Consider the following 25,785-nt stretch of genomic DNA (forward strand, 5'->3'; position numbering starts at 1 on the left):
GGGGGAAGCAGAAAACATGGATTAGATTTGGAGGAAGGAAACATAAAAAATAGAGGAAAGAACATCAAAATATGCAGATGCCACAAAATTACTACCAAAAATACCAGACTATTGAGCAAATGTAAGAAAGAAACTGTAAAGTCACGTTTTTTTTTCTATTCTGTCATGATTGTATATCCATTAAAAGTGAATTTTCACTGCCTGCACTTTTTGGTGACCATTGTTATTAACATATTTACTGGATGTTTTTGATGTTTTTACCATCCTTGGGAGGCTTCTCTCATGGGGAGCTGGAGGTGACAGAGGGAGCTCAACCTGCTCTCCCCAGATTCGAACTGCTGACATGTCGGCGGTCAGCAGTCCTGCCTGCACAAGGATTTAACCTATTGCACCTCCGGAGGCTCCAGTAAATATGGTAATAACAATGGTCACCAAAACAGTACAGTACAGATTTTACCATATATTACCATACCATACAGACTTTTACTTGTTCTTACTTTCTCTCATGTTTTAATCAAATTGATAAATCCTCCCAATATGGTTTTTTCCTGGCCATAATATTTTTACCAACTCAGTCATTTCTTTTTCAAAGCCATGTTAAAGATCTTGTTTAAATTTCTGTTTATAATTTGCTCATAAGCGAACCATCCAATATTTAACACTTCTTTCATCAATTCTTCTCTTGATTTTAGCATAGGTTGATTATTGAACTTGGGTTTCATCCACTCTTCTTGATCTTCTTTTCTTATCACCCAGAAAGTTTCATGTGGCGAAATCCAGAGTGGAGTCTTATGTTCAAATTTCAATTTGTGCTTTTAACCAAATTCTCAAAAATGCTTTTCTCATAATATCATTTGTAAAGCTCTTGTCTATTTTGAATTTGCATGCCATCCAAATGGTAAATGATAAACTTCTATAGTCAAAATTATCTCATCGTCTAGCATCATCCATTCTCTCATCCACAAAATTGCAGATGCTTCAAAATACAGTTTCAGGTCTGATAGACCAAGTCCACCTCTTCGTTTATCATCAGTAAGGACTTTCCTCTTGATTCTTGGCTTTTTCCCGTCCCATACAAACATATGATTTTCAACATAATCTCGGTGTGTGATTGGACTCCTATTGGACTCTAACATGCAATCTTTTAATTTCTCCTCCTTCTGCTTCTGTAGATGGAGTAAAATTCTGCCCTAAAATGTATTATGCCCTTATTTGTATTGTCCTTATTTTTTTTAATGAAAGCTTGGAATTCGTGCTATGTAATTGCTCTAACAAAAACTAGGTAGAATGCTTAGAATTAGATTTTATCTATTCAGTCTGGTCATATCAGAGATCTACAAAATTAGCCTTGGACTGACCTACCTCAAGACCTTTGAAATTTCCAAAGAATCGTCAAGTTGGAAGAGATCACACGGATAATCCAGTCCAACTGCCTACCATGCAGGAACACAGAATCAAAGCACCCCCTGACAGTGACCATCCAGCCTCCATGTACTCATCATTCTTAAGAGATGAAAAAAAGAAAAGTATAAGGCCTCAATACTCTAAAGGCACCAGTTCCATCTGATAGCAGTAGGCTATGTTTCAGAGGAAGGAACAGACAAAGCCTTCAAGTTTGCATTTGGCTGCTACATAGACTCTCAAAATAACTTCTTTGAGGATGGATGTCTTAACTTTCAAAAGGAAGTGACATCTAATACCACCCCATCCCAAATCTCCTCTCTTCCTTCCAATCATAAGGAAGGAGAAGGAGGAAAGGAGATTTGCTGCTCTTCAGGCAGTTTGCAAGTGCCTTGTGCTCAATTCATTTTGCTAAGGAGGAAGAGGAAGAAGCTAAAGAAGCAAAAAAATATTCCAACTTGAGCCTATTTTGAAAACCACTTGTGGGGATTATGGAAAAATCGCTGATTACATTATTTGTGATAGTTATAAATATGTATGGAGGGATGGCAAACCATCAGAAGTTGAATAAAATATTGAAATAACAGCAGTTCCATGTCACTGAAGGGTTAGGTGTCGGTCAATGAGTCATGTCTGGGTGTTATATAGCATGTCTCAGAAACCTTTTCTCATATATTGTCTAGAGAAAAACCTTTTCCCTTACTGGTTTTTACAGTAACAGTTTTGTTAGTGTGCATCACTGTTTCCATATTTTCTGATCAGTATCACTCAATAAGCTTCCTGATTCAGCACTTGCTTTGTATTATCGTACTTAGTAATAGCTGTTGCCATTAACTTCAAAGGGTTGGTTGAAAGAGAAACTGCAATGATGCATGTTTTGCTTAAATAGTCCAGATTGAGGTAAGCAACAGATACAGATCCTGGGTCTAATGCCTCTGCTGTAATGCAATATTGTCAGAGGGACAGGTATTTTCCAGGCAGAAACAATAACAGGCTTATTTCCCTGTTGCACCCTCCCCAACACATATCCTAGCTGGTTATTTCCAGTTGGACAAAACATATTGTTGCATATACTCATGTATAACTCTTGAAAATTTTGGTTGAAAAATCGACTAAAAAAACCTGGAATTACTTACTCACAGATCAGTTTAAGTACTGTATCTTGAATCTATCAAAAAAACAAAATGTCTCTGAGTCAAGTGGCAAAGGGCAAGAGTTTCATCTGTTCCTGGAGAACCTAAATGAAGCACCTCCTCTACTCTCTCTGCAATGCTGCCACTTCTGAGCTTTCTGAACGTCTGGATGGGGAAATGGCAGTAGTGACAACCAGGAGTAGCTGACCCCTTGATGTGACAGTGGTACCCTTTTCTGTAGAATTGCTTGTGGGCTATATCAAAATCCATAACTTTAGTCTTCAAAAGTGTTAATTTATATGATTCAACCTTTGTTTTCATTGTTATTTAGGCAACAAAAGCTGCAGTGGTTCAGTACAGAGTTTAGCATCCTTAGATGCTAAAGAAATATCAAAGACCCCAGAAAACCCAGACCTGCCTCCCAAAATGTGCAGAAGACTGCGGTTAGATACTACATCGAGTAATGGCTATCAGAGACCAGGTTCTGTGTAAGTTTGCCCAGTTGTTTATTGCTCTTTTCTTAATATTCTTGCATTCAAAAGAATGTCTCCAAACTTGCAGTACATTCATATGTTCCAGGGTAGCAGCAAGAGCCCAGCTGTTTGAAAGTGGTTGCTCACTTAAGCAGACTTCATCAGGAAGGTAAGGTGTGCTTCACAATACTATAATGTGCAGTTTGACTTGTTTTCACCTTATGACAACCCTATAGCAAAATTGTTATGAGTTTTCTTGGCATGTATCTTGAGAAAGGATTTACCTTTGCCTTCCTCTGAGGCTGCAAGGGTGTGACTTGCTAATGGTCACCCAGCAGGTTTCTGTGGCTCTGTGTGGATTTTAACTGTTTTCTAGACCTGTAGTCCAGTGCTCAAACCAATATGTCATACTGGCTCTCTTGCAATATTACACCCTCTCTGTTCTATATTTTGAATATCAAATACTCTTTTTCTGCAGCGCATTCATGAGGGATGGTAGCTGCTTTTGAAAGCCATATTTTAATTTCTGTCTAGCTGTGGCCATGCATTTGTGACTATGATATTAAAAGTGGGGAAAGTTGCAATAAATAGGGAGAATTCAAAAAACAAAGTTGAGGCCAGACTCCTCCACATTCAGGTAAGCTCTCTAGGAAGTTCTTTCTGCCAACCTTCCTTCATTTCCTGCTTTGGAGCAGAGACAGATATAGAACAGTTATTTTGATTGTAGAGGGAATCACAAGTGGTAGGAGAAGCCTTATGGATCTCTTTCCTTAATTATAATGACACTTCTGATCAGGTCAGGAAACATGGACCTTGTAGTGTGATTTAGATGTAACTATGACCACCACTTCATTAATGTTACCATCATAATTATTGTGTAAGCAATGAGATCTTGTAGCACATTTGAAACTAAGAGCAGAAAGTTGGTAGCATAGGCTTTTAAATGCTAAGCTCATTTCCTCAGATGTATGGATTGAGGTGTCTAGGAGCAGACCTTCCTAGGCAGGCTGGGTGAATAGCCATAGAAATGCAAAACTTGTGGGTATGGTGATGAGGTGACAAGCTCAATTTTGAAGATGACTGAGGGACAAAGACAGGAAGGAAATGTTGCCTATCATTGAATCTATGTCTTTCCAGTTCTAGTCTGCTACTCTAAACCCAAAATATGTAAACCAGAGCCTTTAGACCACGTGCAATCTTCAGCCCTGGTTTAGTGTGGTCCCATGACTTACCTCTCATGATTTATTTTCTGGGTGGATTAAGACAAAAGCACTGTCCCAACAAGGGCAGCCATCTCAATCAGAATCACTAGGAGAAGAGGGGTTAAAGCTTCTCACAATGCCTGGAAACTCTGCTTCTGAGATTGCTGCTTTCCTCCCACAAGTAGAAAGCAGAGAGGCAACAGTTCTGGAGATGATGGTTGGAATAAGAACTTGTTCTTCCTCAGCAAGAAAGGAAAGCTCTTCTCCCAACACCTCATCTCACTAAAGACTGAAATGTAAGAAGGCTGTGTTCTAATGAAATGTATGAGTTTGGGAGGTCTGGCAGGTTGGGTTGTGATGGGATCTGGGTGACACTGTACCCTCTGGCCCTCAGCTAATACTGACTTGGCCCTTTTGGACCAAAACAGTAATTTTTGCCTACTCTACTCTAATTGCTGCATCACAGTGGAAATAAAATCCATTTGTACATTTTGCAGCACATACCTCCCTTCTCCCTCCGAATTTCCTTTGCAGTTTATTATTCCATTTTGTCAATGTGCTGGATGGTAGTAGTAAGTAGATTGAGTAAGAGGTTGGCAGAACAGAAGGAAGACAGTCTTCCTTTTGCAACAGACAAGCTGGCCACTGTTTATGAATCAGCTCTGGTGCTTTGTCCCAGTGGCAATAATAACTGTATACACATCATCTGGAATTTTTTTAACTTCTTTTTAGATGTTTTGAGGGGAGGCTGTGCTTTCATCAGCCTTAGGATTGTTGTTTTAAATAGCTGTGGCATCCGTTACATTTTTGTCGATTTGTACTATACTGAGCAGCTCCCCCTCATTTAAAATGCATTTACGAGAAAGGGGACAAACAGTGGAGAGCTAATAATATCCCCAGGTATTTCCTACAGTTTCATCCCCATTCTTGCTCTCCTTATTTTGTAGGAAGAGATTTTTGTTATGTTGTTTATCTCTGATGTGATACATTTGCAGTCAAAAGGCAGCATCTTGAACTTTGAGCTGGAAATCCTGAGCTGAATTCTTCAAGAATCATAAAGGCTACAGAGTAGCCATGACATCATTCAAAAATCACTTTCCTTCATGGGATAGATTCCACCTTTTAACCTTAGATTGATTCCCAGTTAAAAGAGCTCTGTTGAAATTCAAGTAAAATGGTAGAATTAGGGAAACATCAGTGTGTAGTGAAGCTGATGTTTATGATTGCCTGCCTGCCTAGCTTGATCATGAGCAGAGACTGAAAAAAATAGTTTTGGGCCTATAAGTTTCAGAATTCTCCAGTCAATACCTTTTCCATGCTCTGGGCTTGGGAATTAAACAGAATCTTCATTATGATGGGAATCCAGTTATAAACAATAGTTGAAATGTTGGATTACACAAGCCAACAAGTATTTTTCATCAGATAAAATTTTAGGTCATTCTCATAGAGTTTTTTGCACTGAATTCGGGTCAGTGTTTGTTTTTTCTTTATCACATGTAGTTTTTGTGATGAGGATATTCAAATAATTAATGCATTTACACACTGATATCAATAGAATCTAATTGATATCAATATGTAATTAATTATTCAATTAGCTGCATCGCAAAAACTACACATGATAGAGAAAAATCAAACACAGATCTGAATTCAGCACAAAAAACTCGTTAAGAATGAGCTCAAATCATGTCCAATGAAAAATACTTGTTGGCTTGTGGTTAATTAGATTCTATTGATGTCCGTGCATAAATGCATACATTATTTGATTTGCCTCATCGCAAAAACTACTATAGAGAACTACTATAGAGAAAGCATAAACACAGATCTGAATTCAGTGCAAAAAAAAAACTCTATAAGAATGATCTAAAACTATTTGTGATGAAAAATACTTGTTGGCTTGTGTTACATGTAAAATGTGCAGACTTTACACTAGTCCACTGTAATGTACCATTCATCATATTTTTAAAAGTTAAAAGTAGAAATATTTGAAATAAATAAAAGTTGACATGATGGGAAAAATACGTTTAAAGTCAGCATAAAAATGATTTAAACTGTGCTACTCTCATTTTTTATTATTACAAACAGTTTTATTTTGTTGGCTTGTGTTATAGAGATTATTGCCCTAGTATTTCAACTGGTTGGATTCTAATCCTGTTGTAAAGTGGCAGACAAAGATACTAGATTTCTACATTCAAATGTGAAGGCCAGTGGATTTTATTTTCCAGGTTCAGAAACAGATTTTGCTTTTTAGAAACATAGATGCAATTTATATAACCATGTTCATGTGCTAGAAGACCTGAGTGAGTTTCTCACTTCAAAGAAAATTAGGTTTTGCTTAAGGAACATGTTTCTGGTAATGTTATTTTGACACCCTCTTTTAGTCACTGCATTGAATGAACAGGAGTGATATAACCAGAAAAGATATCTTCTTCACAAGCACACACAATAGGATCTTGCAGTAAAAGGGTAGAGTGCTTTATGATCTTAATTCTAATGCTCAATTATTAACATCAGAGGAAAAAGTGGCTTGGTTCACAGTTTTAGGACATGGTTTTAAAAAGCAGGAAAGAGGAGCAGAAGCAATTAAGAGATAAAACACAGAATGTAAAAGTACCTTGTAAAATTGCCACTCTTTGAGGTTCTGGCGTTCTGGTTTATTACTACTATGCAGACTGAGCATCCCTTATCCACATCCTGAAATCTGAAAATCTCCAAAATTGTCCATATGCATGGTTGAGACAGTGACATCTTTGCTTTCTGATGGATCAATGCACACAAACTTCATTTCATGCACAAAGTATTGAAAATGTGATATGAAATTACCTTCAAGTTGTGTGTCTAACATAAAACATACAGTAATTAAACTTTCTGTTTAGACTTGGGTACAATCTCAAAGATCTCTCATTATGTATGTGTATGCATATTCCAAATTCAATTATGTATGTATATTGCATATTCTAAAATACAAAAATGCTCAAATCTGAAATCCAAAACACTTCTGGTTCCAAGCACTTTGGATAAGGGATACTAAGCTGTATTCCCATCTATTTTGTGTTCTATATTATGTTTTGTCCTCCCCTTTGATGAAATAACCAGGAGTCCACAAACTGTCCAGCTGCTGTAGTTTGGTTGCCTCGAAGAGTTATCCCAAACTATGGTTTGTGGGTTCAGATTTGAGGGCAGATTTGTATTTTTGTATTGTAATTTGTTGTTTGGGCTTGGCCTCATGTAAGCCACTCCAAGTCCCTGTTGGGGAGATGGTGGCGGGGTAGGTATTAATAATAATAATAATAATAATAATAATAATAATAATAATAATACAGCTTTAATGAAGACAGGGTTTGCAAACCAGCATCGGTGTATGGTTTCAGAGCACAGCCTTGCAATTGCTTGCAGGCAGTTTGTTGAGCAGTTCTTGGTTCAAATGTTTATAAGTTGACTTTTAAACTCAGAGTTTAGTGGTGCATGCCAATGCAGACTTTGCAGTTTGCTTTAAAAAAAAGGAATGAGCAATGAATAATCTGATAATATATTTGAACGTTGCTCACAGATATTGACTTTACTGGAGGAGGACTGTTCGTTTCTTCTGCTACACCACTAAGAATTTTTTAAATGAGAAGTATATATAGAAGAATAACTATTCATTTCTCAGGAACAAAAGAGCATCATTCATAGAACTATGTTGATTTATCCTTGCAATAGCTGGCTGAGTTCAAATGGAGCTCAGAGAGATTGTAGATTTCCCAAGGCACCTTAGTGAATATTATGGCTGACTGGGTATATAATGTGATGTATTTTAACTGCATTGCAGTTACTGTGATAGAGAACTACAGTTGTGAAGATTTTTAAGGCAGTAAACAAAAACAAAATACCAGAGGTTGGATCAACAGCCATTCATGAATTATTGTAACAGCAACAAGATGTCAACATACCAAAGGAAAAAAATGCTGTATAGTATTGATATGTTTTTTAAGTGTGTTTTTTAGTTTATCTTTTAATTTTATGTTAATTTCCTTGAGGAATTTAACAGTTTTTAGGAGGGGAACAGTGTTGCAAGCTACATATATATTTGCAAATAAATACATTCAGTTTGCAAAGAAGTACAACTTTCCATTTATTCATTATGATTAAGACCCCAGGAATAACCCCCACCCCCACATATGAACCTACAGCACATGTGTCATAACACTAGGAAATCACTCTTAATGTAATAATTTGGAAATTGAATTCAATTCTGATTAGGAGCAAATGCCTGAATCATAGAATCATAGAGTTAGAAGAGACCTCATGGGTCATCCAGTTCAACCTCCTGCCTAGAAGCAGGAATATTGCATTCAAAGCACCCCTGACAGATGACCATCCAGCCTCTGTTTAAAAGCTTCCAAAGAAGGAGCCTCCACCACACTTTGGGGCAGAGAGTTCCACTGCTGAACAACTCTCACAATCAGGAAGTTCTTCCTTTCTTGTAGTTTGAAGCCATTGTTCCATGTCCTAGTCTCTAGGGAAGCAGAAAATAAGCTTGCTTCCTCCTCCCTATGACTTCCTCTCACATATTTATACATGGCTATCATATCTCCTCTCAGCCTTCTCTTCGTCAGGCTAAACATGCCCAGCTCTTTAAGCCGCTCTTCATAGGGCTTGATCTCCAGACCCTTGATCATTTTAGTCGCCCTCCTCTGGACACATTCCAGAGGAGCATCAGGAGCATGAAGGTAAGCATCAGGGCTATCAGCATCTACACAAGTCCATCTGTGTAGATGCACTTGGGGTGCATCTACACAGTAGAGTTGTCATTTTACAAGATCTTTGGCTTTCTTTACTAAATAGTGCTGGTGTTAACAATCCCCAGGATCCCATAGCATTGAGCCAGGACAGTTTAAGTGGTGTGAAATTGGATTAATTCTACAATACTAAGGCATCCCTACTTAAGGCTGATAAGATCTAAGGGTAAGGGAAACCAGTGTGTGAAAGGCAGGAACTGGGAGGTTAAAATAGGGACAGTGTTTGTGTTACATTCTTAACTCTCAGAAATAAGTCACCAAAACCATTTTTAGTACTATTAAATTTACTGGAATGTCCTTCCTGTCATAGATCATCCTTTTCTTTTGGTCTATATTAATGCAAGTTCTGGGTTTTTGTTTTTTTCAGGCAAGCCAAGGCCATGTATTCCTGTAAAGCTGAACATAGTCATGAACTCTCCTTCCCACAGGGAGCAATATTTTCCAATGGTAAGATGTAGTATGTTTCATTTTTGTACCCAAAAACAGGAGTCTTGTGACGTCTTACGGTCTGATTACATCCTGTATCTCCTTGTTGTGTTTGTTTGCAACATGCTTAACACAGTTAACCCTCTGATGGTGATTCTAGTTGTATTAGTCCACACATATGTTTCAAGTATTCTCCCGTGAACCTGTCCAAACTTTTCTGTCTCACAATAATTCTAGGAACAGGGGAAAAAACTTGTTTTCTGCTCCAAAACCTTAGAATTCCCTCCATAGGGGAAGCTGGGATGGTTCCTTCTTTGTTGTCCTTCTGGCAGCCAAATCTTTACTTTCTAGCAAGTCTTAAGAAATGTGTTTTAACAAGAAAGGAGCTGTGTTGTTATTAATTTTTGTTTTAAAGTAAGATGTTAAATTATTTTACTTCTTAAAATGTGGGTCCCGACCCCAAATGGGGTCACCTTAGCTCAAGGTAGCTAAAAGCAAAAGTTTTCCCCTGACATTAAGTCTAGTCGTGTCCAACTTTGGGGGTTGGTGCTCATCTCCATTTCTAAGCCAAAGAGCCAGTGTTGTCCATAGACGCCTTCTAGGTCATGACTGCATGGAGCTCCAGAATTCCAATGCTAGAGTCCCAAAAAGTTTTGCAGCAGTAAAAGTTTTCTGAATGTCACATAATGGGTGTCTTAGACATTTACATGAATCTGTTCTGCAATGCTACAGAAGACTCTGCAGAATATGTTTCATAAAAAGGAAAGTCAGATAGTTTAGCAAGCCTTGCAAATGCTGATTTGTTATCAGTAAATGTTTGGTTTTATACCTGTTTTGTATATCTATTTGCCTGGGATCACATAAACGTTTCTCAGACAAAAGGGTTCTTGAGTGAAAAAGTTTAAGAAACCCTCTACTACAGTGGTTCTCAACCTGGGGTCCCTAGATATTTTTGGCTTTCAACTCCCAAAAATCCTAACAGCTGGTAAACTGGCTGGGATTTCTGGGAGTTGTAGGCCAAAAACATCTGGAGACCCCAGGTTGAGAACCACTGCTCTACTAGGTGATGCTTCCCCAGATGTTACCTAGAGCTCTCCTGGAGGACTTATAGCAGGCATGGGCAAATTTCAGCCCTCCAGGTGTTTTTGATCTTCAACTCCCACAGTTCCTAACAGCTTGTAGGCTGTTAGGAATTGTGAGAGTTGAAGTCCAAAACACTTGGAGGGCCAAAGTTTGCCCATGCCAGACCTAGAGAATTTGTCGAGAGCAATCTTCAGTAAGCATTTTCTAAGTCCTCCAGGGTTACACTTCGGCTACTCCTTACAGAAGTCATTCATTTCACTAGGGTTCACTTTTATTCACATTTTCCTGTTTCCAAAATTAATTCAGGAACATAGTCCCACAGACCTCACTACCTCTGAGGATGCTTGCCATAGATGCAGGCGAAACGTCAGGAGAAATGCCTCTAGAACATGGCTCTATAGCCCGAAAAAACCCACAAGAACATAGTCCCTATGAATATGGAGGTTGTGTTGTATGCTTTTACTGTATATTTTGCAACTTGAGCCCCAGTCTTGTAGAAGGGTGAAATATAAGTAAGGTGTCAGATGGATGCAAATGTACAAATGCATAGTGCAGGCAGGTCCTCACCCACTTTTAGGGCCTTTTTTGTTATTTTTCCTACTGTTTTTTTAAAGCATGCATCTAAAACAAAATGTGAATATTGTGCAAAAGTAATACCCACTCCATTTCTTTGCAGTGTATCCATCTGTGGAGCCAGGATGGCTAAAAGCAACGTATGAAGGCAAAACAGGACTCGTCCCGGAGAATTACGTCGTCTTTCTCCAGTAGTAGTTAGTGGACAGCAGTATCTTCATGGTATCCATGGTGACAAGCAATAAGCACTATGATTTTTTTAATCTGACACAGATACGAGGATCTGCCAGGTAGCCCTGCATGTGGTAGATTTCCTTCGACTTCTGCGACTACAGATTATGTAGCATCTTACAAGAATCTAATGAGAACAGTCAACAGAGTTTGTGGTTGTTTTTTTAAAAATAATCTTTCTGATTTTTGAAACTGAAAATGATACATTTGTGTTTCCCCCTACAAGTACCTTTTTCTAAAAAGAAATCCTATCAGTGAAAATAAGAAACTGAAGATAAAGAATAGACAAATTGGCTCTTGTTTTTTTCTCAGTTGGAAATGTATTCTTAGTTGGTCCCAATCATTTCAAGGAAGTCTTTGATTTAAATGCCTACTCAAATGTTTCATAAATGATCACAGATTTCACCATTTGCAAATGCAACATATGACACAGGGCTGTGGCTCCCATTAATTTGCACACCGTTTAATTAATGTGAGTGGTTTTTGTTTTAAAATGCATTTTAATGCAGTATATGTGTGTTTTGTTTTTCCATTTACTACTTTGTGCTTTATCCATATAATTATTAATAAATTATATTTATACAGTCTTTTTGCTCTAAAATATTGTAATCCTAAATCAGACGCCAACCATGTAAGTTAATGGCTTTGTATTTTATTTATATGTGTTGTTTTTTTTTTACCTTTGGCCATCACATTGAACACTAATGGAATAATTAAATGCAAATAAAGTAATAGGACCTGGAAATGTCAGTAATCCAAAAAAATTGCAAGGCACAGCAAGTGAAGATTAATAATCTTGAAATGTATTATTTGTCTGCCAATGATTGGACACATGAAGAAACTGATTTTTCTCTGACAAATTGGTCCAGTAGTTTATCAGAAAGTTGTTTTTAAGTTACCACATCTCCTCCTTCCATTAAGCATGTATTATTTCATTCCATTCAAAATGTAAGCGACATTTGGAGTACTGTTTGTTCTGCTGAATGGAGGGCTGGCCTATAGAAGGTTAGCCTTTTGAGGTCTAATCTGTCAGTGCCACTAAACACATGTTTTGTTTCATAAAGAATGAGTTCTGAAAATTGTGTTCATAACTGATATGATTACTGTGTCTCTGAAATTTTGGGTCATTTCATTACTGAAACATTTAGCAATGAATGCAAGGTGGTGCTATTACTTTGGTACTTTATTTTTTTTGCCTTACCCGATCTTTTCTAGAAGATACCAATTCACCTATAGTACCTGTGATGTTTTCAAATACCTGTGAACACAATCTCTTCCAATGGTACTGATCCATACATCTACTTGTTTATTCGTTCAGTCGCTTCCGGCTCTTTGTGACCTCATGGAGCATCCCACACCAGAGCTCCATGTCAGCCGTGGCCACCCCCAGCTCCTTCAAGATCAAGCCAGTCACTTCAAGAATAACATCCATCCATCTTGCTCTTGGTCGGCCCTCTTCCTTTTTCCTTCCATTTTCCCCAGCATCATTGTCTTCTCTAAGCTTTCCTGACAAATTTTATGTTCTACACTGCCATATAATTCAGATTATCTAATCAGATAATCCACATTATCTGCTTTGAACTGTATTATATGAGTCTGCGCTGCCAGATAATCCAGTTCAAAGCAGATAATATGGATTTTATATGGTAGTGTAGTAAGGGCCTAACAGAAACAGCTTCCTTGGGATTGTATGGAAAGGAGAGTTGTGTGCCATCAGTATTTATGCTTCTGTATTGTTCTTCTACATCATATGCATTAAGAAGATGCTTTTTGTTGTTTATTCATTCGGTTGTTTCCAATTCTTCATGACCTCATGGACCAGCCCATGCCAGAGCTCCCTATTGGTTGTGGCCACCCCCAGCTCCTTCAATGACAAGCCAGTCACTTCAGGGATACCATCCATCCATCCTCAGTCAAGCCATTCACTTCAAGGATACCTGGGTCTGCCCCTCTTCCTTTTTTCTTCCATTTTCCCCAGCAGCATCACCTTCTCCAAGCTTTCTTCTCTTCTCATTATGTCAAGAAATCATATGATGTGGTTGCATACATGGACAACCCCCCCCCCCCCAAAAGTGGCTCAGATATGTTTGCTATGGTACTATCACATGGATAATATGGACTTCTTTGCATCTATTTCTGCAGCTATCCTGCCCCACACAGCAAGAATATCAGGAGAGAAACACAGTCTGAGATCAGGGCTTGTTTATTGAAGGAAGTAACCCACCCATTTAAGAGAAAAACAAAACATTTTCCCAGGCTCAACTTCTTATACTTCATGAATGATGATGATGCAGCAGCACCTGGCAAGACTGTGTTCAGATTATAATTGCACCGGTTCCCAAGGCAAAAGTGGTTGCCGCTGGGAATACAAGTAGCAACCTGTGTAGTGTGGCATCAGTCAATGAAGCTGTAACAGCTATGCTGTCCATACAAAGGAAGACTAGGGTGTTGTAGTTAAACAGTCTGAACCATGTGAGAAAACCCTTCAACAAATCAGCTTCATGCACAGTTTTGAAAGTGTTGTAGTGTATTTTTCTATAGTGGCCTTGTGGCAATCATAAAAATGCAAGGATTTTGGCCATAGATTAATGTCTGAGCATGATGCTCTTGCTCTGCTCTCATGTTGTGTTTGCAGACAAGAATTGTGATCGTAGCTGTCCAAACAAAATGAGAAACATGTAGCCATCCAAAGTGAATGGAAAATGACACATAACCTGAGCTTGGGAAACATTATTTTTAGACTTTTGACACATAGCTTGTAGCTGTGCTGGCTGGGAGATTTGTGGAGCTGTAGTCCAAAGAAGTCGATTTCCAAAACTCTGGCCATAATTTAATAACTTTGCAATTTTAACTTCAGACATTAGGTAGGAGTATTCTTTTTCTGCCAGTATAGACAATATTGTGCATTTCAAGTAGGCATTATACTTTAAGTTGGATCAAAGTCTAGAGAAGACATCATCCTGCATTTACTCGAGGAACTGGAACTGGAGTTCAGTAAATCTCCATAATAGCAAAAGCAGAGGATTTTTCTGAACATTTGACAGGTGCCCTACCAAATTTATTTCCTACCATGTAGGATCAGCCACATATATTTGCCATTTGCTTCCTCCTTTGATCCAAAATACATTGATCACAAGCTCTTCTTGCTAATGTTTTCTTGCTATCTTAAACATCTCTTTGAAATAATAGTTATAGATTTAGTAAATAAAAAGTAGATCTTATGGTTAGTTTTGGTGGGTTTTATTCCAGAATTGAATGTTGATCGTACTGAGCCAACAGGTATTAACACAGTTCTCATGTCTTAATATCTTACCTGAAAAATACTCATTCAGAACAAAGGATATTAACAAGTCACTTTTGCTTGATAAGCTCAAAGTTTTATGTTAAGAATCAAAGTGCTGGAAACAAATCTCTCTTAATAATCTTTGACATCTGTTGAAAGTACTCTTTGGCAAGGATTCACTCCTTTGAAGATGTGACCTCAGATTGAGAAGGCATTTTTATAGGAATAATATTTGCATTCTGTGTGTAGATTAATTATTGGATTTTAAACTCATTGATCTGTCATCACATATTCTACTTGTAGCAGAGAATTGCAGTTAAGGTTATGCAAGTCCTTCCAGTTTCCCTCTAATCAAAGATCGGATTGCATTTGTAGTCGTTCCTGGTAAATGTGAGAGCTTTTTGAAAATAATTATATGTCTATGTACTGAGTATTTTTGTCACAGTATTGAAATCCATACTTCAGGAAATAAAGCCTGATTGCTCACTGGAGGGAAGGATATTAGAGACAAATATGAAGTACTTTGGCCACATCATGAAAAGACAAAAAAACTTAGAGAAGACAATGATGCTGGTGAAAATGGAAGGAAAAGGAAAGTGGGGCTGACCAAGGGCAAGATGGATGGATGGTATCTTTGAAGTAATTGGCTTGACTTTAAAGGAGCTTGGGGTGACCACGGTTGACAGGGATCTCTGGCGTTGGCTGGTCCAGGAGGTCACGAAGAGTCAGAAACAACTGAATGAATAAACAACATTGATGAAGGAAAACAGATATGTTTTTGCAGGTACAACATAGTATATATTGTGTGTCACTAGTCTTATCAGTAAACATGTCATATTTTGACTATTGTCTTACAAACTTTGAAGAAAAGTTGAAAAGCCTAACTTTTTAAAAGTTTCTTTTTCTCACAATAAATGATATGGAGGTCGGCCTGATGCAGTTTTGGAAAGGCTAGATTTAACCCAAGTTCACACCCTCCTTTTCTTTCACTTTCCATGGTTTTGTTTGTGTAACTCATCCAATGCTAAACAACTGGCTTATTTCAAGAGTATAAAAAGTGTCAAAGGCATGCAACAACCTTCATCCCTTTCTTTTCTTTGTGAGTAACTTTGTGTAGGCTGATCCGCAATCACTTTCTTCCAAAACAGCTTCCCTTTCTTAAAAATAATGACTTTGATTGAAACTTAAGTCTAGTGATTTCAGCAGCTCTGCTTTAAGAGTGATCCAAACCATTTCAGCATTCTGCTCTTTTACATTATGACTTCATGGACAGACACAGGATTGTCATACTTAGGCCTTTTCCTTTGCTGTATACACAACATTACTCTGTCCCAATATCCTTACATCATTGTAAAAGAACCAGCATCCCATGTGTGATCCTTGTGAAGGTGACACTCATGGCTACATGGCACTACGTGCCCTTGTCAGCATTTTCAGCCAGAATGAGGTTAAATGTAGTGTCTCAAGTATGTTTTCTTTTAGATAACATACAATTAGAACTTAAACCAGTGATAGTTAATTATTGCCCTTACGAAGTTGAATTTGTAGGATTTGGAAGTACTGTTAAACCCATACAGGATGCTGCTCATACACTTGTTAACCCTTCTTCCAAGCTATCTGAAAACTTTTTTATTACTATATAAAAACTTTTATTCTGAATCTTGTGTTTCAATTTTTATTAAGTTTGAATAGGACATAACAAAAATTACAGAACAGCAAAGAGGAAGATAATGAAAGGATAGAAACAGCCAATGTGTGTCTAGCACATTGTTTGAGTCATATATACTGAGCATATTTCAACTGCTAAACAGAAAATAACCTGTGCATGTATGTTTACATGATTTCTTACACATGTAGAAATCAACCCCTGTTTTAGACAAGAGCAAGTTCTGTCCGTAACTATTCTCTATTGGAATAAATGGGAAATTGTCACTGGCAGAGACATTTTCTTAAATTACTGCTGGGTCAAGGCAGTGTTGTTCTGACCCAGCAAGTCAGTACAACTAAAGATGCAGCATTTTCAAGCTGGTTTCCTTGAACATCAAAATCACAAACTGTTCTTGTTGTTGGGAAATTACTTTATGTTACCTCCTTCTCCCAGCAGTCACTTTTCTTTGCCAGATTGCCACTAAATATGACTGTTACTATCACTTGGCTTTGCTTCTCTTATTAACAAGTAATGTTCGGCTTATTCTGCTTTCTTGTGGGCAAAAATTCAATGTTTTCTATTAAGAGAAGATAAGTGGTTACTGTAAACACACATCCATCCTGTGTACCCATGTTTGTAGCTGATGAAGTACGTACCTAATCACATTTGGAAAAAATCCATTTTTATCAGTGTGCATCCAGTAGGTTTTTTTCTCACTGAATGCAGATGGGATGCATACTGATCCCATCACACCCAAATAATATGATTCTTGCTATGATTCTTACCTCCAGAAAACACTGTACTTTGTCCCATCACACCATGAAATCTGTTGAGAAGGTCCTCTACATCACCACATTACTTTCTTTTAAAAAAAATCTAAATCTGAGCAGTTACGTAGTCTTGTGAGATTTGAAAATGTACTCACATCTGCACAGTACATGCATTCACCTGATCACGACCTTTTGGCACAAAATACAGAGCTCTATGATACAGAGTTCTGAGGAATCTAATCTTATTGTATTTCTAAACAATAGATTATTTGATTCATTATATATGGCTCCTTTGCTGCACCTACTGATGCTGCTTCTGCGGTTACTACTTCAGTTTTATGAGGCTGAACTTCAGGTGATGCAGAGGCAATAGTTGCTTCCTCTTCTGAGGAGGCCTAATAATTCAAAGTGAAACTGTGTTGATCAATACAGTTATAACAGCGGAAGAAATTTTGTATATATTTATGGTTTTATGTCCCAGCATTGAATGTTCACCATATGTATGTTGTGCTTCACCCTGAAGTCCCCTGCGTGGTGAGAAGGGCAGAATATAAATGTTTTGAATAAATAAATAAATAAAATTGCAGATTCTGGTTAAATAAATAAATAAATAAATAGGTAGAGCGGCAATTCCAGATTTCCTTGATCCTAGAGATCTTTCTATTTTGATGTCTGAAACAGAAATAGTGACTGCTTCCATGCTTCCATCATGAAAATTCTAGGGTCATGAGATTCTGCCCACCAGACACACGCCCCTGATGACAAGTTGTATCACTGAGGAGATGCATACTAATTTCTCGATCACACGCAAAAAAAACCCTACACTTTAGTGATGGAAAACTCCGTAGTTTTTCAAATACTACAATTAGAATATTGTGTAGAAATCCATTTCTGTGACATATCACAGAAGGATTATGATGAATTACTGATGGATGGGGCAAATGTCATGTGATGGGACCCAGGGCTGTAGCCACCGGGGGGGGGGGGGGTTAAGGGTTCAACACCCCCCCTCCCCCAGAAATGTGTCAGGTTTTAAAAAATGATTTACTCATGAATGTTAATTGGTTAACCAATTGGCCTGTGTGTGGGGGGGGGGGGGAGTGAACCCTTAAACTCCCACTTTGGCTACGGCCCAGATGGGATCCGTTGCAAGTCGTCCTCTATATGGGATATTTCCTAATGTGATGAGGTCCTTAGAAAAAGCACTGTCCAAGTGTAACTTGAACTGTTTTCAAACTGTCAGTTAAATTTTCAAAAATCTGTCTCAGAGTAGCTTTGGCTCTTCTAACCAAAGTGTTGGGTCCCCTTATCCAGTCATTTTTCCCCAGTAACCTTTATGGCCAAATACTGAAAACTGAAATACGATATTGTCCTGTGCATGGCAGCATTTCATCGTTTTTATAACTGTTTTAATAACTCTTGTTTCATCTTGGAATGTGTGGTTGTCCTGGATGAGACACAAAATACTTTGCTCCAGATTTTAAGTGCCACCGTCCAGATTCAAATAAAAGTTAGCAGGCTGCAACTGTGGATTTCATTTAAATTATTTTTTTTCTGGTACGAAAGTTTTATATACTGTTTGGATATTATTTTGTAACTAATACTGGGAATCTGTATTCAGTAGCACCACACAGTGAAATGTATTTAAGAAGATAAGGAAAATAAATTATAGTTTTTCTGCAGTGTTTTTGTATGATGCTTTTTTTTTTTTTGTTAATTACCTAATTTTGTACATACATGTATGTAAATAATAACCAGAATGAAATATTTGGAGAATTTTTGGTACTGCCATTTAACTGTCCATTGATATTATATTAAAAATGTAAAATATTTTTTAAAATATTAAAGTTACCTATTGTTTCTTTTGGTGTTTTCATTCACTTGCTTTATTCATCCATGTGTAAGAAATTTAATTTCCATGTTTTCTTCTAACTTCATTGCCTATCTTCATAACTGAGCTATGAAGCCTATCTCATATCTGAGATATGAAGGAAGAGGTTCTGTAACTAAAAAGTGTTATTGAAGTTCTCCCTCTTAAAACATTACCAAAGCAACATTCCAGTGAGTGTAGCTTCAATGCGTGGAGAAGGACACTTCTGATGGGAAGAGAGGTTGCGAAAGATATCCTGCTTTCAAGACTGAGGATACTATAGGGATCGCCCATGTCTATACTCTAACTAAAGCAGCAATGAAACATGTATGAGGAAGAACACGGATGATAGCAAATTAGCCTAGGACAGTGGTTCTCAACCTGTGGGCCACCAGGTTCTTTGGCCTACAACTCCCAGAAATCCCAGCCAGTTTACCAGCTGTTAAGATTTCTGGGAGTTGAAGGTCAAAACATCTGGGGACCCACAGGTTGAGAACCAGTGACCTAGATGCAGGCTAGCTTTTAGGTTACTGGAAGAATATGGCTAGTGAAGAGGGAATGAAAAGTGTTTTCAGTATTTACTATCCTAGAGAGCGTTCTAAACCTATCAAATTGCAGCAATGATAATGAGTACCTTATAGATTGGGGTGTTATGTTATTACTCGACTGAAACTCCCATTGGCCAATACAGCCATTCAGGATTTCAGGAAAAGTGCTGGATGAGAGAGTTGCAAAACATATGGAGGGACTGCTCCATTTATAATCCTGTTATATGTAATACACCAGCCCAATGCAGGCAGAATAGAATATATGCCAGAAATTCCCAGCGCCCTTCACTTGATGCTACTTTCTCAATTTCCAAATCTTTATGTTGAGTGAATTTCATTTGTTCCTCTACTACATTTTCAGGGCAATGGTTGAGAAATTCAGTAAAGCTTATATGATAGGATACAGATAACTGTTGAGTGATCAGATCACTTTAAACAAGTTCTAGTAAGGTCATATCTGGAAGAATTCCCAGACTGCAAGCCTGAGGCAAAGTGTCAGTGCCAGGCATGGGTGGAACCACTTGGTTTCTCTCCAGGGAGATTTCAGCTGAGAGACGATTATCCATGTAAATTCTGTAAAGTTTCTGTGTCTGATAGAATTGATTTTGGGTTCTAGAACTGCTGTTTGAATCTTGAAATTTATTTTATTTTATTTATTTATTTACAGTATTTGTATACCACTTTTCTCACCCCGAAGGGGACTCAAAGCGGTTTCCACATAGGTAATGGCAAAATTCAATGCCAACACAAACAATTACAATTATACAATTACAGTTAGACATAAATCAAATTAAAATACATCCATAAACAGTAAAACAATAATTAAAACAGTAAAACAGTCTCATCCATCGAATTGCCGTTCCAGTCATTGTCTTTCCAAAATGCTGCATACATTTGTTTCTACTGCCCGAAGGCCTGGTCCCATAACCATGTTTTTAGTTGTTTTCTAAAAGCCAGGAGGGGGGAAGAGGATCTTACCTCATTTGTAGAGTGTTCCATAGGCGGGGGGCCACAGCCGAGAAGGCCCTGTCTCTCGTCCCCACCAGGGCCTCCCTGGATGATCTTAGATTACGAGGTGGGACATAGGGGTGGAAACTGAATGTGCAAAAAAATGTGCAAAATGTGCAAAAACACCCATTACTATTTCTGCAAACAAAACTCATGGACTACAGTCTGTTGAGACAAATGGCATCTTATGCAGAAAGTGTTGACATTGCTGCTGCCTCAGGCACCAATAGTTCCCTTGTGGATTCCATGGTAAACTTTCAAATAGACTATCAGATTAACCATCTTGTTTCAGTCTATGCAGTTATCCTAGGAAAAGATGAAGTACCAAAAAAAGGGGGGGGGATCTTGCTCCCATCTTCAGCAGGCTGTAACTCAACAGCTCTTAGTCCAGGCCTAAGAAAACTTTTGCCATCCAAATATTTTGGTATACACAGTAAAATCCCTGTTATCTGTGGAGTATACATTCTCACCCTCACTGAAGTTATTTGAAGCCACTGTTATGACTAAAAGCTACTTCTGGTCCCAGCATACCATGAGCTGCATTGGAAGAACTAGAGTATTCTCTCTAGGAATTTGCTAGGCCCTCCAATGCAACTTTAAAGTTCTTTGTATCATAGTATGTATACCTAGCCATTGTCTTGGGAGGGGGGATGTGACTCCTATTGTCCTTTCCTATTGCCCAAGTGGAGTGGAAACTAAAATATTGAGGTCGCTAAAGTACCTCACCACTGTCCTTACCACAAATACAGATTTGTTGACAGAACCAAAAATCTGAATCCTATTTTTCTTCTCAGTTAAAGTAGACATTTTGATTCAAGTATTCAATGACAAAGTAGGTGGATAACATAGATAAATCCCATAGATCCACCAATGGATCTATTCTAATGTAGACTACCAATAGATCTGAACCCAACATCATTAGCAACAAGCACAGATTGCATATTGTAGAACTTTTAGAAGAGTTTTACCTAGAAAATCTAGCCTACAATGATGAATCAAGGACCGTATAACACCAGTGGGATTACAAGTTGTTCATTATGAGCAACGTTCATTATTAGCTCAAGCTATGTTCAATGGTCTGCCATTTGGAAGATGGAGGAAATAGTCTCACAAAAATCCTAATTCATCTATAACCATTTGAGGCCATACTACAGGTCACTGGAAGAACATTTCTTTCAAAGAAAGAGGGGCTACCTTCAGTAAAAAAACAACTTCTGAGCTAGTTCATCATAATGTGAAAGTCATTCCAAACTAAGTGGACTATTAGTTTGACCAGGAAAAATGCAAGGTTTTTTTTAATGTTCATATTATTGGCAATTTATTGAGGATGTAATCCCTTGCTCATGGATTATTGAAAACATTTTTTTTAAAACTGTCCAATTCAATTCTAGTCTTCTTAATTCTCGAGGTGTATTCGACTGCAATCTCTATCATCCCTAGCCAGCATGACTAAGAGCAATAGTGAACATAATTTCCTGTCTGAAAATAATGGCAATTTTAGCACAAAACATTTGAGGAATACTGAATTTAGGGATGATGGTCTTACCCATTTTTCTACAACTGTTGACATTTCTTATTGAGTGTGCATACAAAGGATCTGTAATAGCTTCAAAGTAGGAGGAACAGGCTCCAGTTCTTTAGTTATCCACATATTTTCCTTTTTTGGAGACCCAGCTGTTGAATTAATTATATCACTTCTATGGACTGCGTACCTAAGTCCATAGAAAGTAGGTGTAGGTGATTTGCACTTCTTTGCACTTTTCTGAAATATATGGATCTACATTCTCTTTTCATACATCTTTTGATTGTTCAGCATGCAATTACAGCAGCCTCTATTGTTGCTTCTGCAACAGATTAGATTTCTCAACATTCACCCATGTAGTTTCTCCTGATGCTATGCATTATGTTTCCAATGTTTGATGAGAGATCTGTTCCTGTGCAATTGCTTATGAGATACTCGAAGCTGTCTTTTAACAAGTCTACTGTTAAGGTATCTAACCCAGCCTTTTCTGACTGTCATTTTCTAGGTGTGATAATCAGTGTCTTTCTCATTACCTACTACATGATTCCTTTAGCTTGCTTTCTCCAGTCTGAGCCTGTATATTCTATTTATTTATTTTATGCATTTCCCTTTGCTTTATTTTCCCAAAGGTCAATTTATATATACATATATACGAATACATATACAGAACGATAAGAAGTGCATTCGTAGCCAAGAGTCGCTTGTCAACACAGGCCAGCTCTTTCAAGGCGGCACTCGAGACACACGACAGATGCAAACAACATCGGAAGGGAAACTGTACCATTTCCAGATGCACAACTTCAGCCTGAGCTGAGGGCCATAACCCACTGAGGCTCCGATGATGGTAGTATAGGTCACCAAAGGCCTTAAGCCAGAGCAGGGCAGACAGGACAACTTTCCCTTGGGATCCCAGTTCAGCCCAATAGTCCCAATGCTCTCAAATGAGACTGGCCCCAGTCCTGGAATTGGATTTGGGAGCAGAAGAGTAGTGTCCGGAGAAGACCCTCAGGTCCACAATCCTCAAAGCCTGGCTTTTCAAGATGCTAAGACCTCTGTCGCCTGACTGGACAGGCACTCTGCCTCCCATCATCCTCACTCCGCCTTCTGGGCCTTGTCTTGGAACTCCTGGTGAACGACCCGCAAAGTGGTGAATAACTTGCCAGCAAGGAGGATGAAGAAGGGGAGGCCACAAATCAGGACCTGCCATTCTTTGCATTCTGGATACCTGGCCAGTTGGAAGAGAGTGAGGGCATTGTACTGACTGAAGAAGAGGAAGGGGAGCAGGAAGGTGAGGCCGCGCCACATCCAGGACTGGAAACCCTCCACCGTGAGGTCCATGTTCTGCCGCTCGCCCAGCACTCTCAGCCAGTACAGGCAGCCGCTTTGGTAGTAATACTGGAGAAACTGGACAAAACTCTGTATTTGAATGTATATATATAATGTATATATATATATATATATCAGTGGTCCTCAAACTTTTTAAACAGAGGGCCGGGTCACAGTCTTTCAAACTGTTGGAGGGCTGGATTATAATTTGAAAAAACATGAATGAATTCCTATGCACACTGCACATATCTTATTTGTAGTGCAATAAACACTTTAAACAATACAATAATTAAAATGAAGAACTATTTTAACAAATATAAAGTTATTAGTATTTCAATGGGAAGTGTAGACCTGCTTTTGGCTGATGAGATAGGGTTGTTGTTGTGTGCTTTCAAGTCATTTCAGATGTAGGTTGACCTTGTGCGAGGGCTGGGTAAATGACCTTGGAGGGCCGCATCCGGCCCTCGGGCCTTAGTTTGAGGACCCCTGATATATATGAACGTATTATTTTTAAAACTCTGTATATAAATGAGCCTATATATTCTAGATGTTTTGAATATACCATAACCCCATTGGCCATGATGGTTGTGAATAAAGGGATTTGTAGATTAAAACATCCAGAGGGGACATCATTGGGAAAGAGTGTTCTGATTCGAACTGTTAGGTTTGGAACTAGATGTCTACATGAACTTTGGTCCTTTTGTGTCTAAATGTGCAGGCAAGGCAAGCCATATAGGCTTTATGAAAGGTGATTTTGCTATGGAGGAACTGTTCTTGCTTTCTCTGTTTCAGAGTGTACTGGTTTTATGAGACCAAACTGAAAAAATGGCAGCTGGATTGTCTTCCAATTGAAATATAGCTCTAAATTCTTCAACGGCAGTGTCAAGACTCCTGGCTTTCCATTGTCCTTACAGTAACATAATTCAGATACATAATTAACCGAGCTGGAGACCCTTTGCCAAAGATCATGGTGTACTTTTTCAAATATAAACAGCAAAGGTCTTCAGGGGAGCTTTCAGTGACCTTCACAGTCTGTACTGAAAGGAGTCTTTTTATTCTCTCTATCTCTCTGTTTTGAAAGAACCTGCCAACCTAGGAGACATTAATTAATGAAGATTTACTGGGTTGTGATATGCGTCCCATGCCATTACTGGCAATGTATTTGTAGTCTCCTTATAAGGAGGAGAGAAATACACATGTATTCTTGCTGCTCTTACGTCCTAACATTTCTTGCTGTAACTAGGAGTTTCCCACATCTGCTATGTAACTGAAGATAGCATATTTTATTTTGGAATATTTTTCAGGAAGGACATTCCAAATAAGTATATATTCAGTATGCTGATGCATCGTTGTTGTTTTTCTCGGCTTTTATCAGCAGTATAAGAATTCTTCATAAAATGATCAATGCTAATTGTCACTTGAAAGGATAGGAAATAAGAAAAGAACACAGAAAATGTGAGATTAGATGGATCGGCATAAAGGGGTTTTTTTCTTTGCTAGCAGCTTTACAAAGTAGCTTAGTTCATTTTAAGACACTCCATTGGTGAAAGCGTATGATTTGGTTGCATACGGTTCCCTTATTATGGAACAAGGGAATGTTAATGATAACAGCATTGGAAGATGGTCATTGTCTCAACTGAAATGTTCAGTTCAATCTTGCAATGGAAAAAAATCTACCTTGGGACACAATTATATGGTTTTGACAAGAACATTTGCAAGCAGGAGCCATGTTTAAATATTTGAAGTCATCATCATAGGTTATCACTTGTGGCTGAGTATGATTCCCTTCCAAGTGTACGGGCTTGGCGGTGGGTCCGTAGGTGACTGTAGAGGCCTATTCTTGATCTGCATGTTCTTTCACGGTGAGAACATCGATTTCCAGATGGAAGGTGGTCCCGACAAGGTTTGGTTTGATGTGCTTCAACCTCCATTCATGCCTCTTTGAATTCCACATCACTGTTGGAAACAGCTGTCCTCCAGTTAGAGTGTTCAAGGCCAGGGCTTTCCAGTTCTTGTGGTACTGTCACAATTTTCAAGATTAGCTTTATGTCACAATTTTCAAGATTAGCTTTAAGCCCATCTTTAAATCTCTTTTCCTGTCCATCAACATTCCATTTCCCATCCTTGAGTTGGGAGTACAGTAACTGCTTTGGGATACAGTCATTGGGCATCCGAGCAATGTGGCATTCAGTCCAGCAAAGTTGATGGCAGAGGATCATCGTTGGTGGTCTTTGCTTCTTCCATAATGCTGACATTTGTCCACTGGTCTTCCCAAGAGATTTCCTGGAAATATTTGCAATAATGTTGACTCAGAAGGGCACAAGCTTGTTTTTTACTGCTCTAGAGACTAGGACAGAAAGCAATGGATTCAAACTTAAGGAAAAGAGATTCAACCTGAACATTTCCAGATTATAACTGTTAGATAGTGGAATATGATGTTTCGGGGTATGATGAAGTCTTCTTTTTGAGAGGCATTTAAGACATCTATCAAGTATTTTCATTGTATAATA

The 25,785-nt window shown here is 38.3% G+C and overlaps 1 protein-coding gene across 1 annotated transcript in view; it reads left to right on the forward strand.

The window, feature by feature from the left end:
* ARHGAP42 (Rho GTPase activating protein 42) overlaps nucleotides 1-13,372 on the forward strand; it is a 201,625-nt gene extending 188,253 nt beyond the window's left edge. The window contains exons 21-24 of the mRNA XM_060771073.2: nucleotides 2,866-3,022; nucleotides 3,114-3,176; nucleotides 9,355-9,434; nucleotides 11,173-13,372. Of these exons, the coding sequence (XP_060627056.2) occupies nucleotides 2,866-3,022; nucleotides 3,114-3,176; nucleotides 9,355-9,434; nucleotides 11,173-11,264 (392 nt within the window). The 3' untranslated portion in view covers nucleotides 11,265-13,372. The remainder of the gene's footprint in view (nucleotides 1-2,865; nucleotides 3,023-3,113; nucleotides 3,177-9,354; nucleotides 9,435-11,172) is intronic.
* Nucleotides 13,373-25,785: the final 12,413 nt, after the last annotated feature.

This window comes from Anolis sagrei, chromosome 3, assembly GCF_037176765.1.
Source record: "Anolis sagrei isolate rAnoSag1 chromosome 3, rAnoSag1.mat, whole genome shotgun sequence".
Lineage (NCBI taxonomy): Eukaryota > Metazoa > Chordata > Lepidosauria > Squamata > Dactyloidae > Anolis > Anolis sagrei.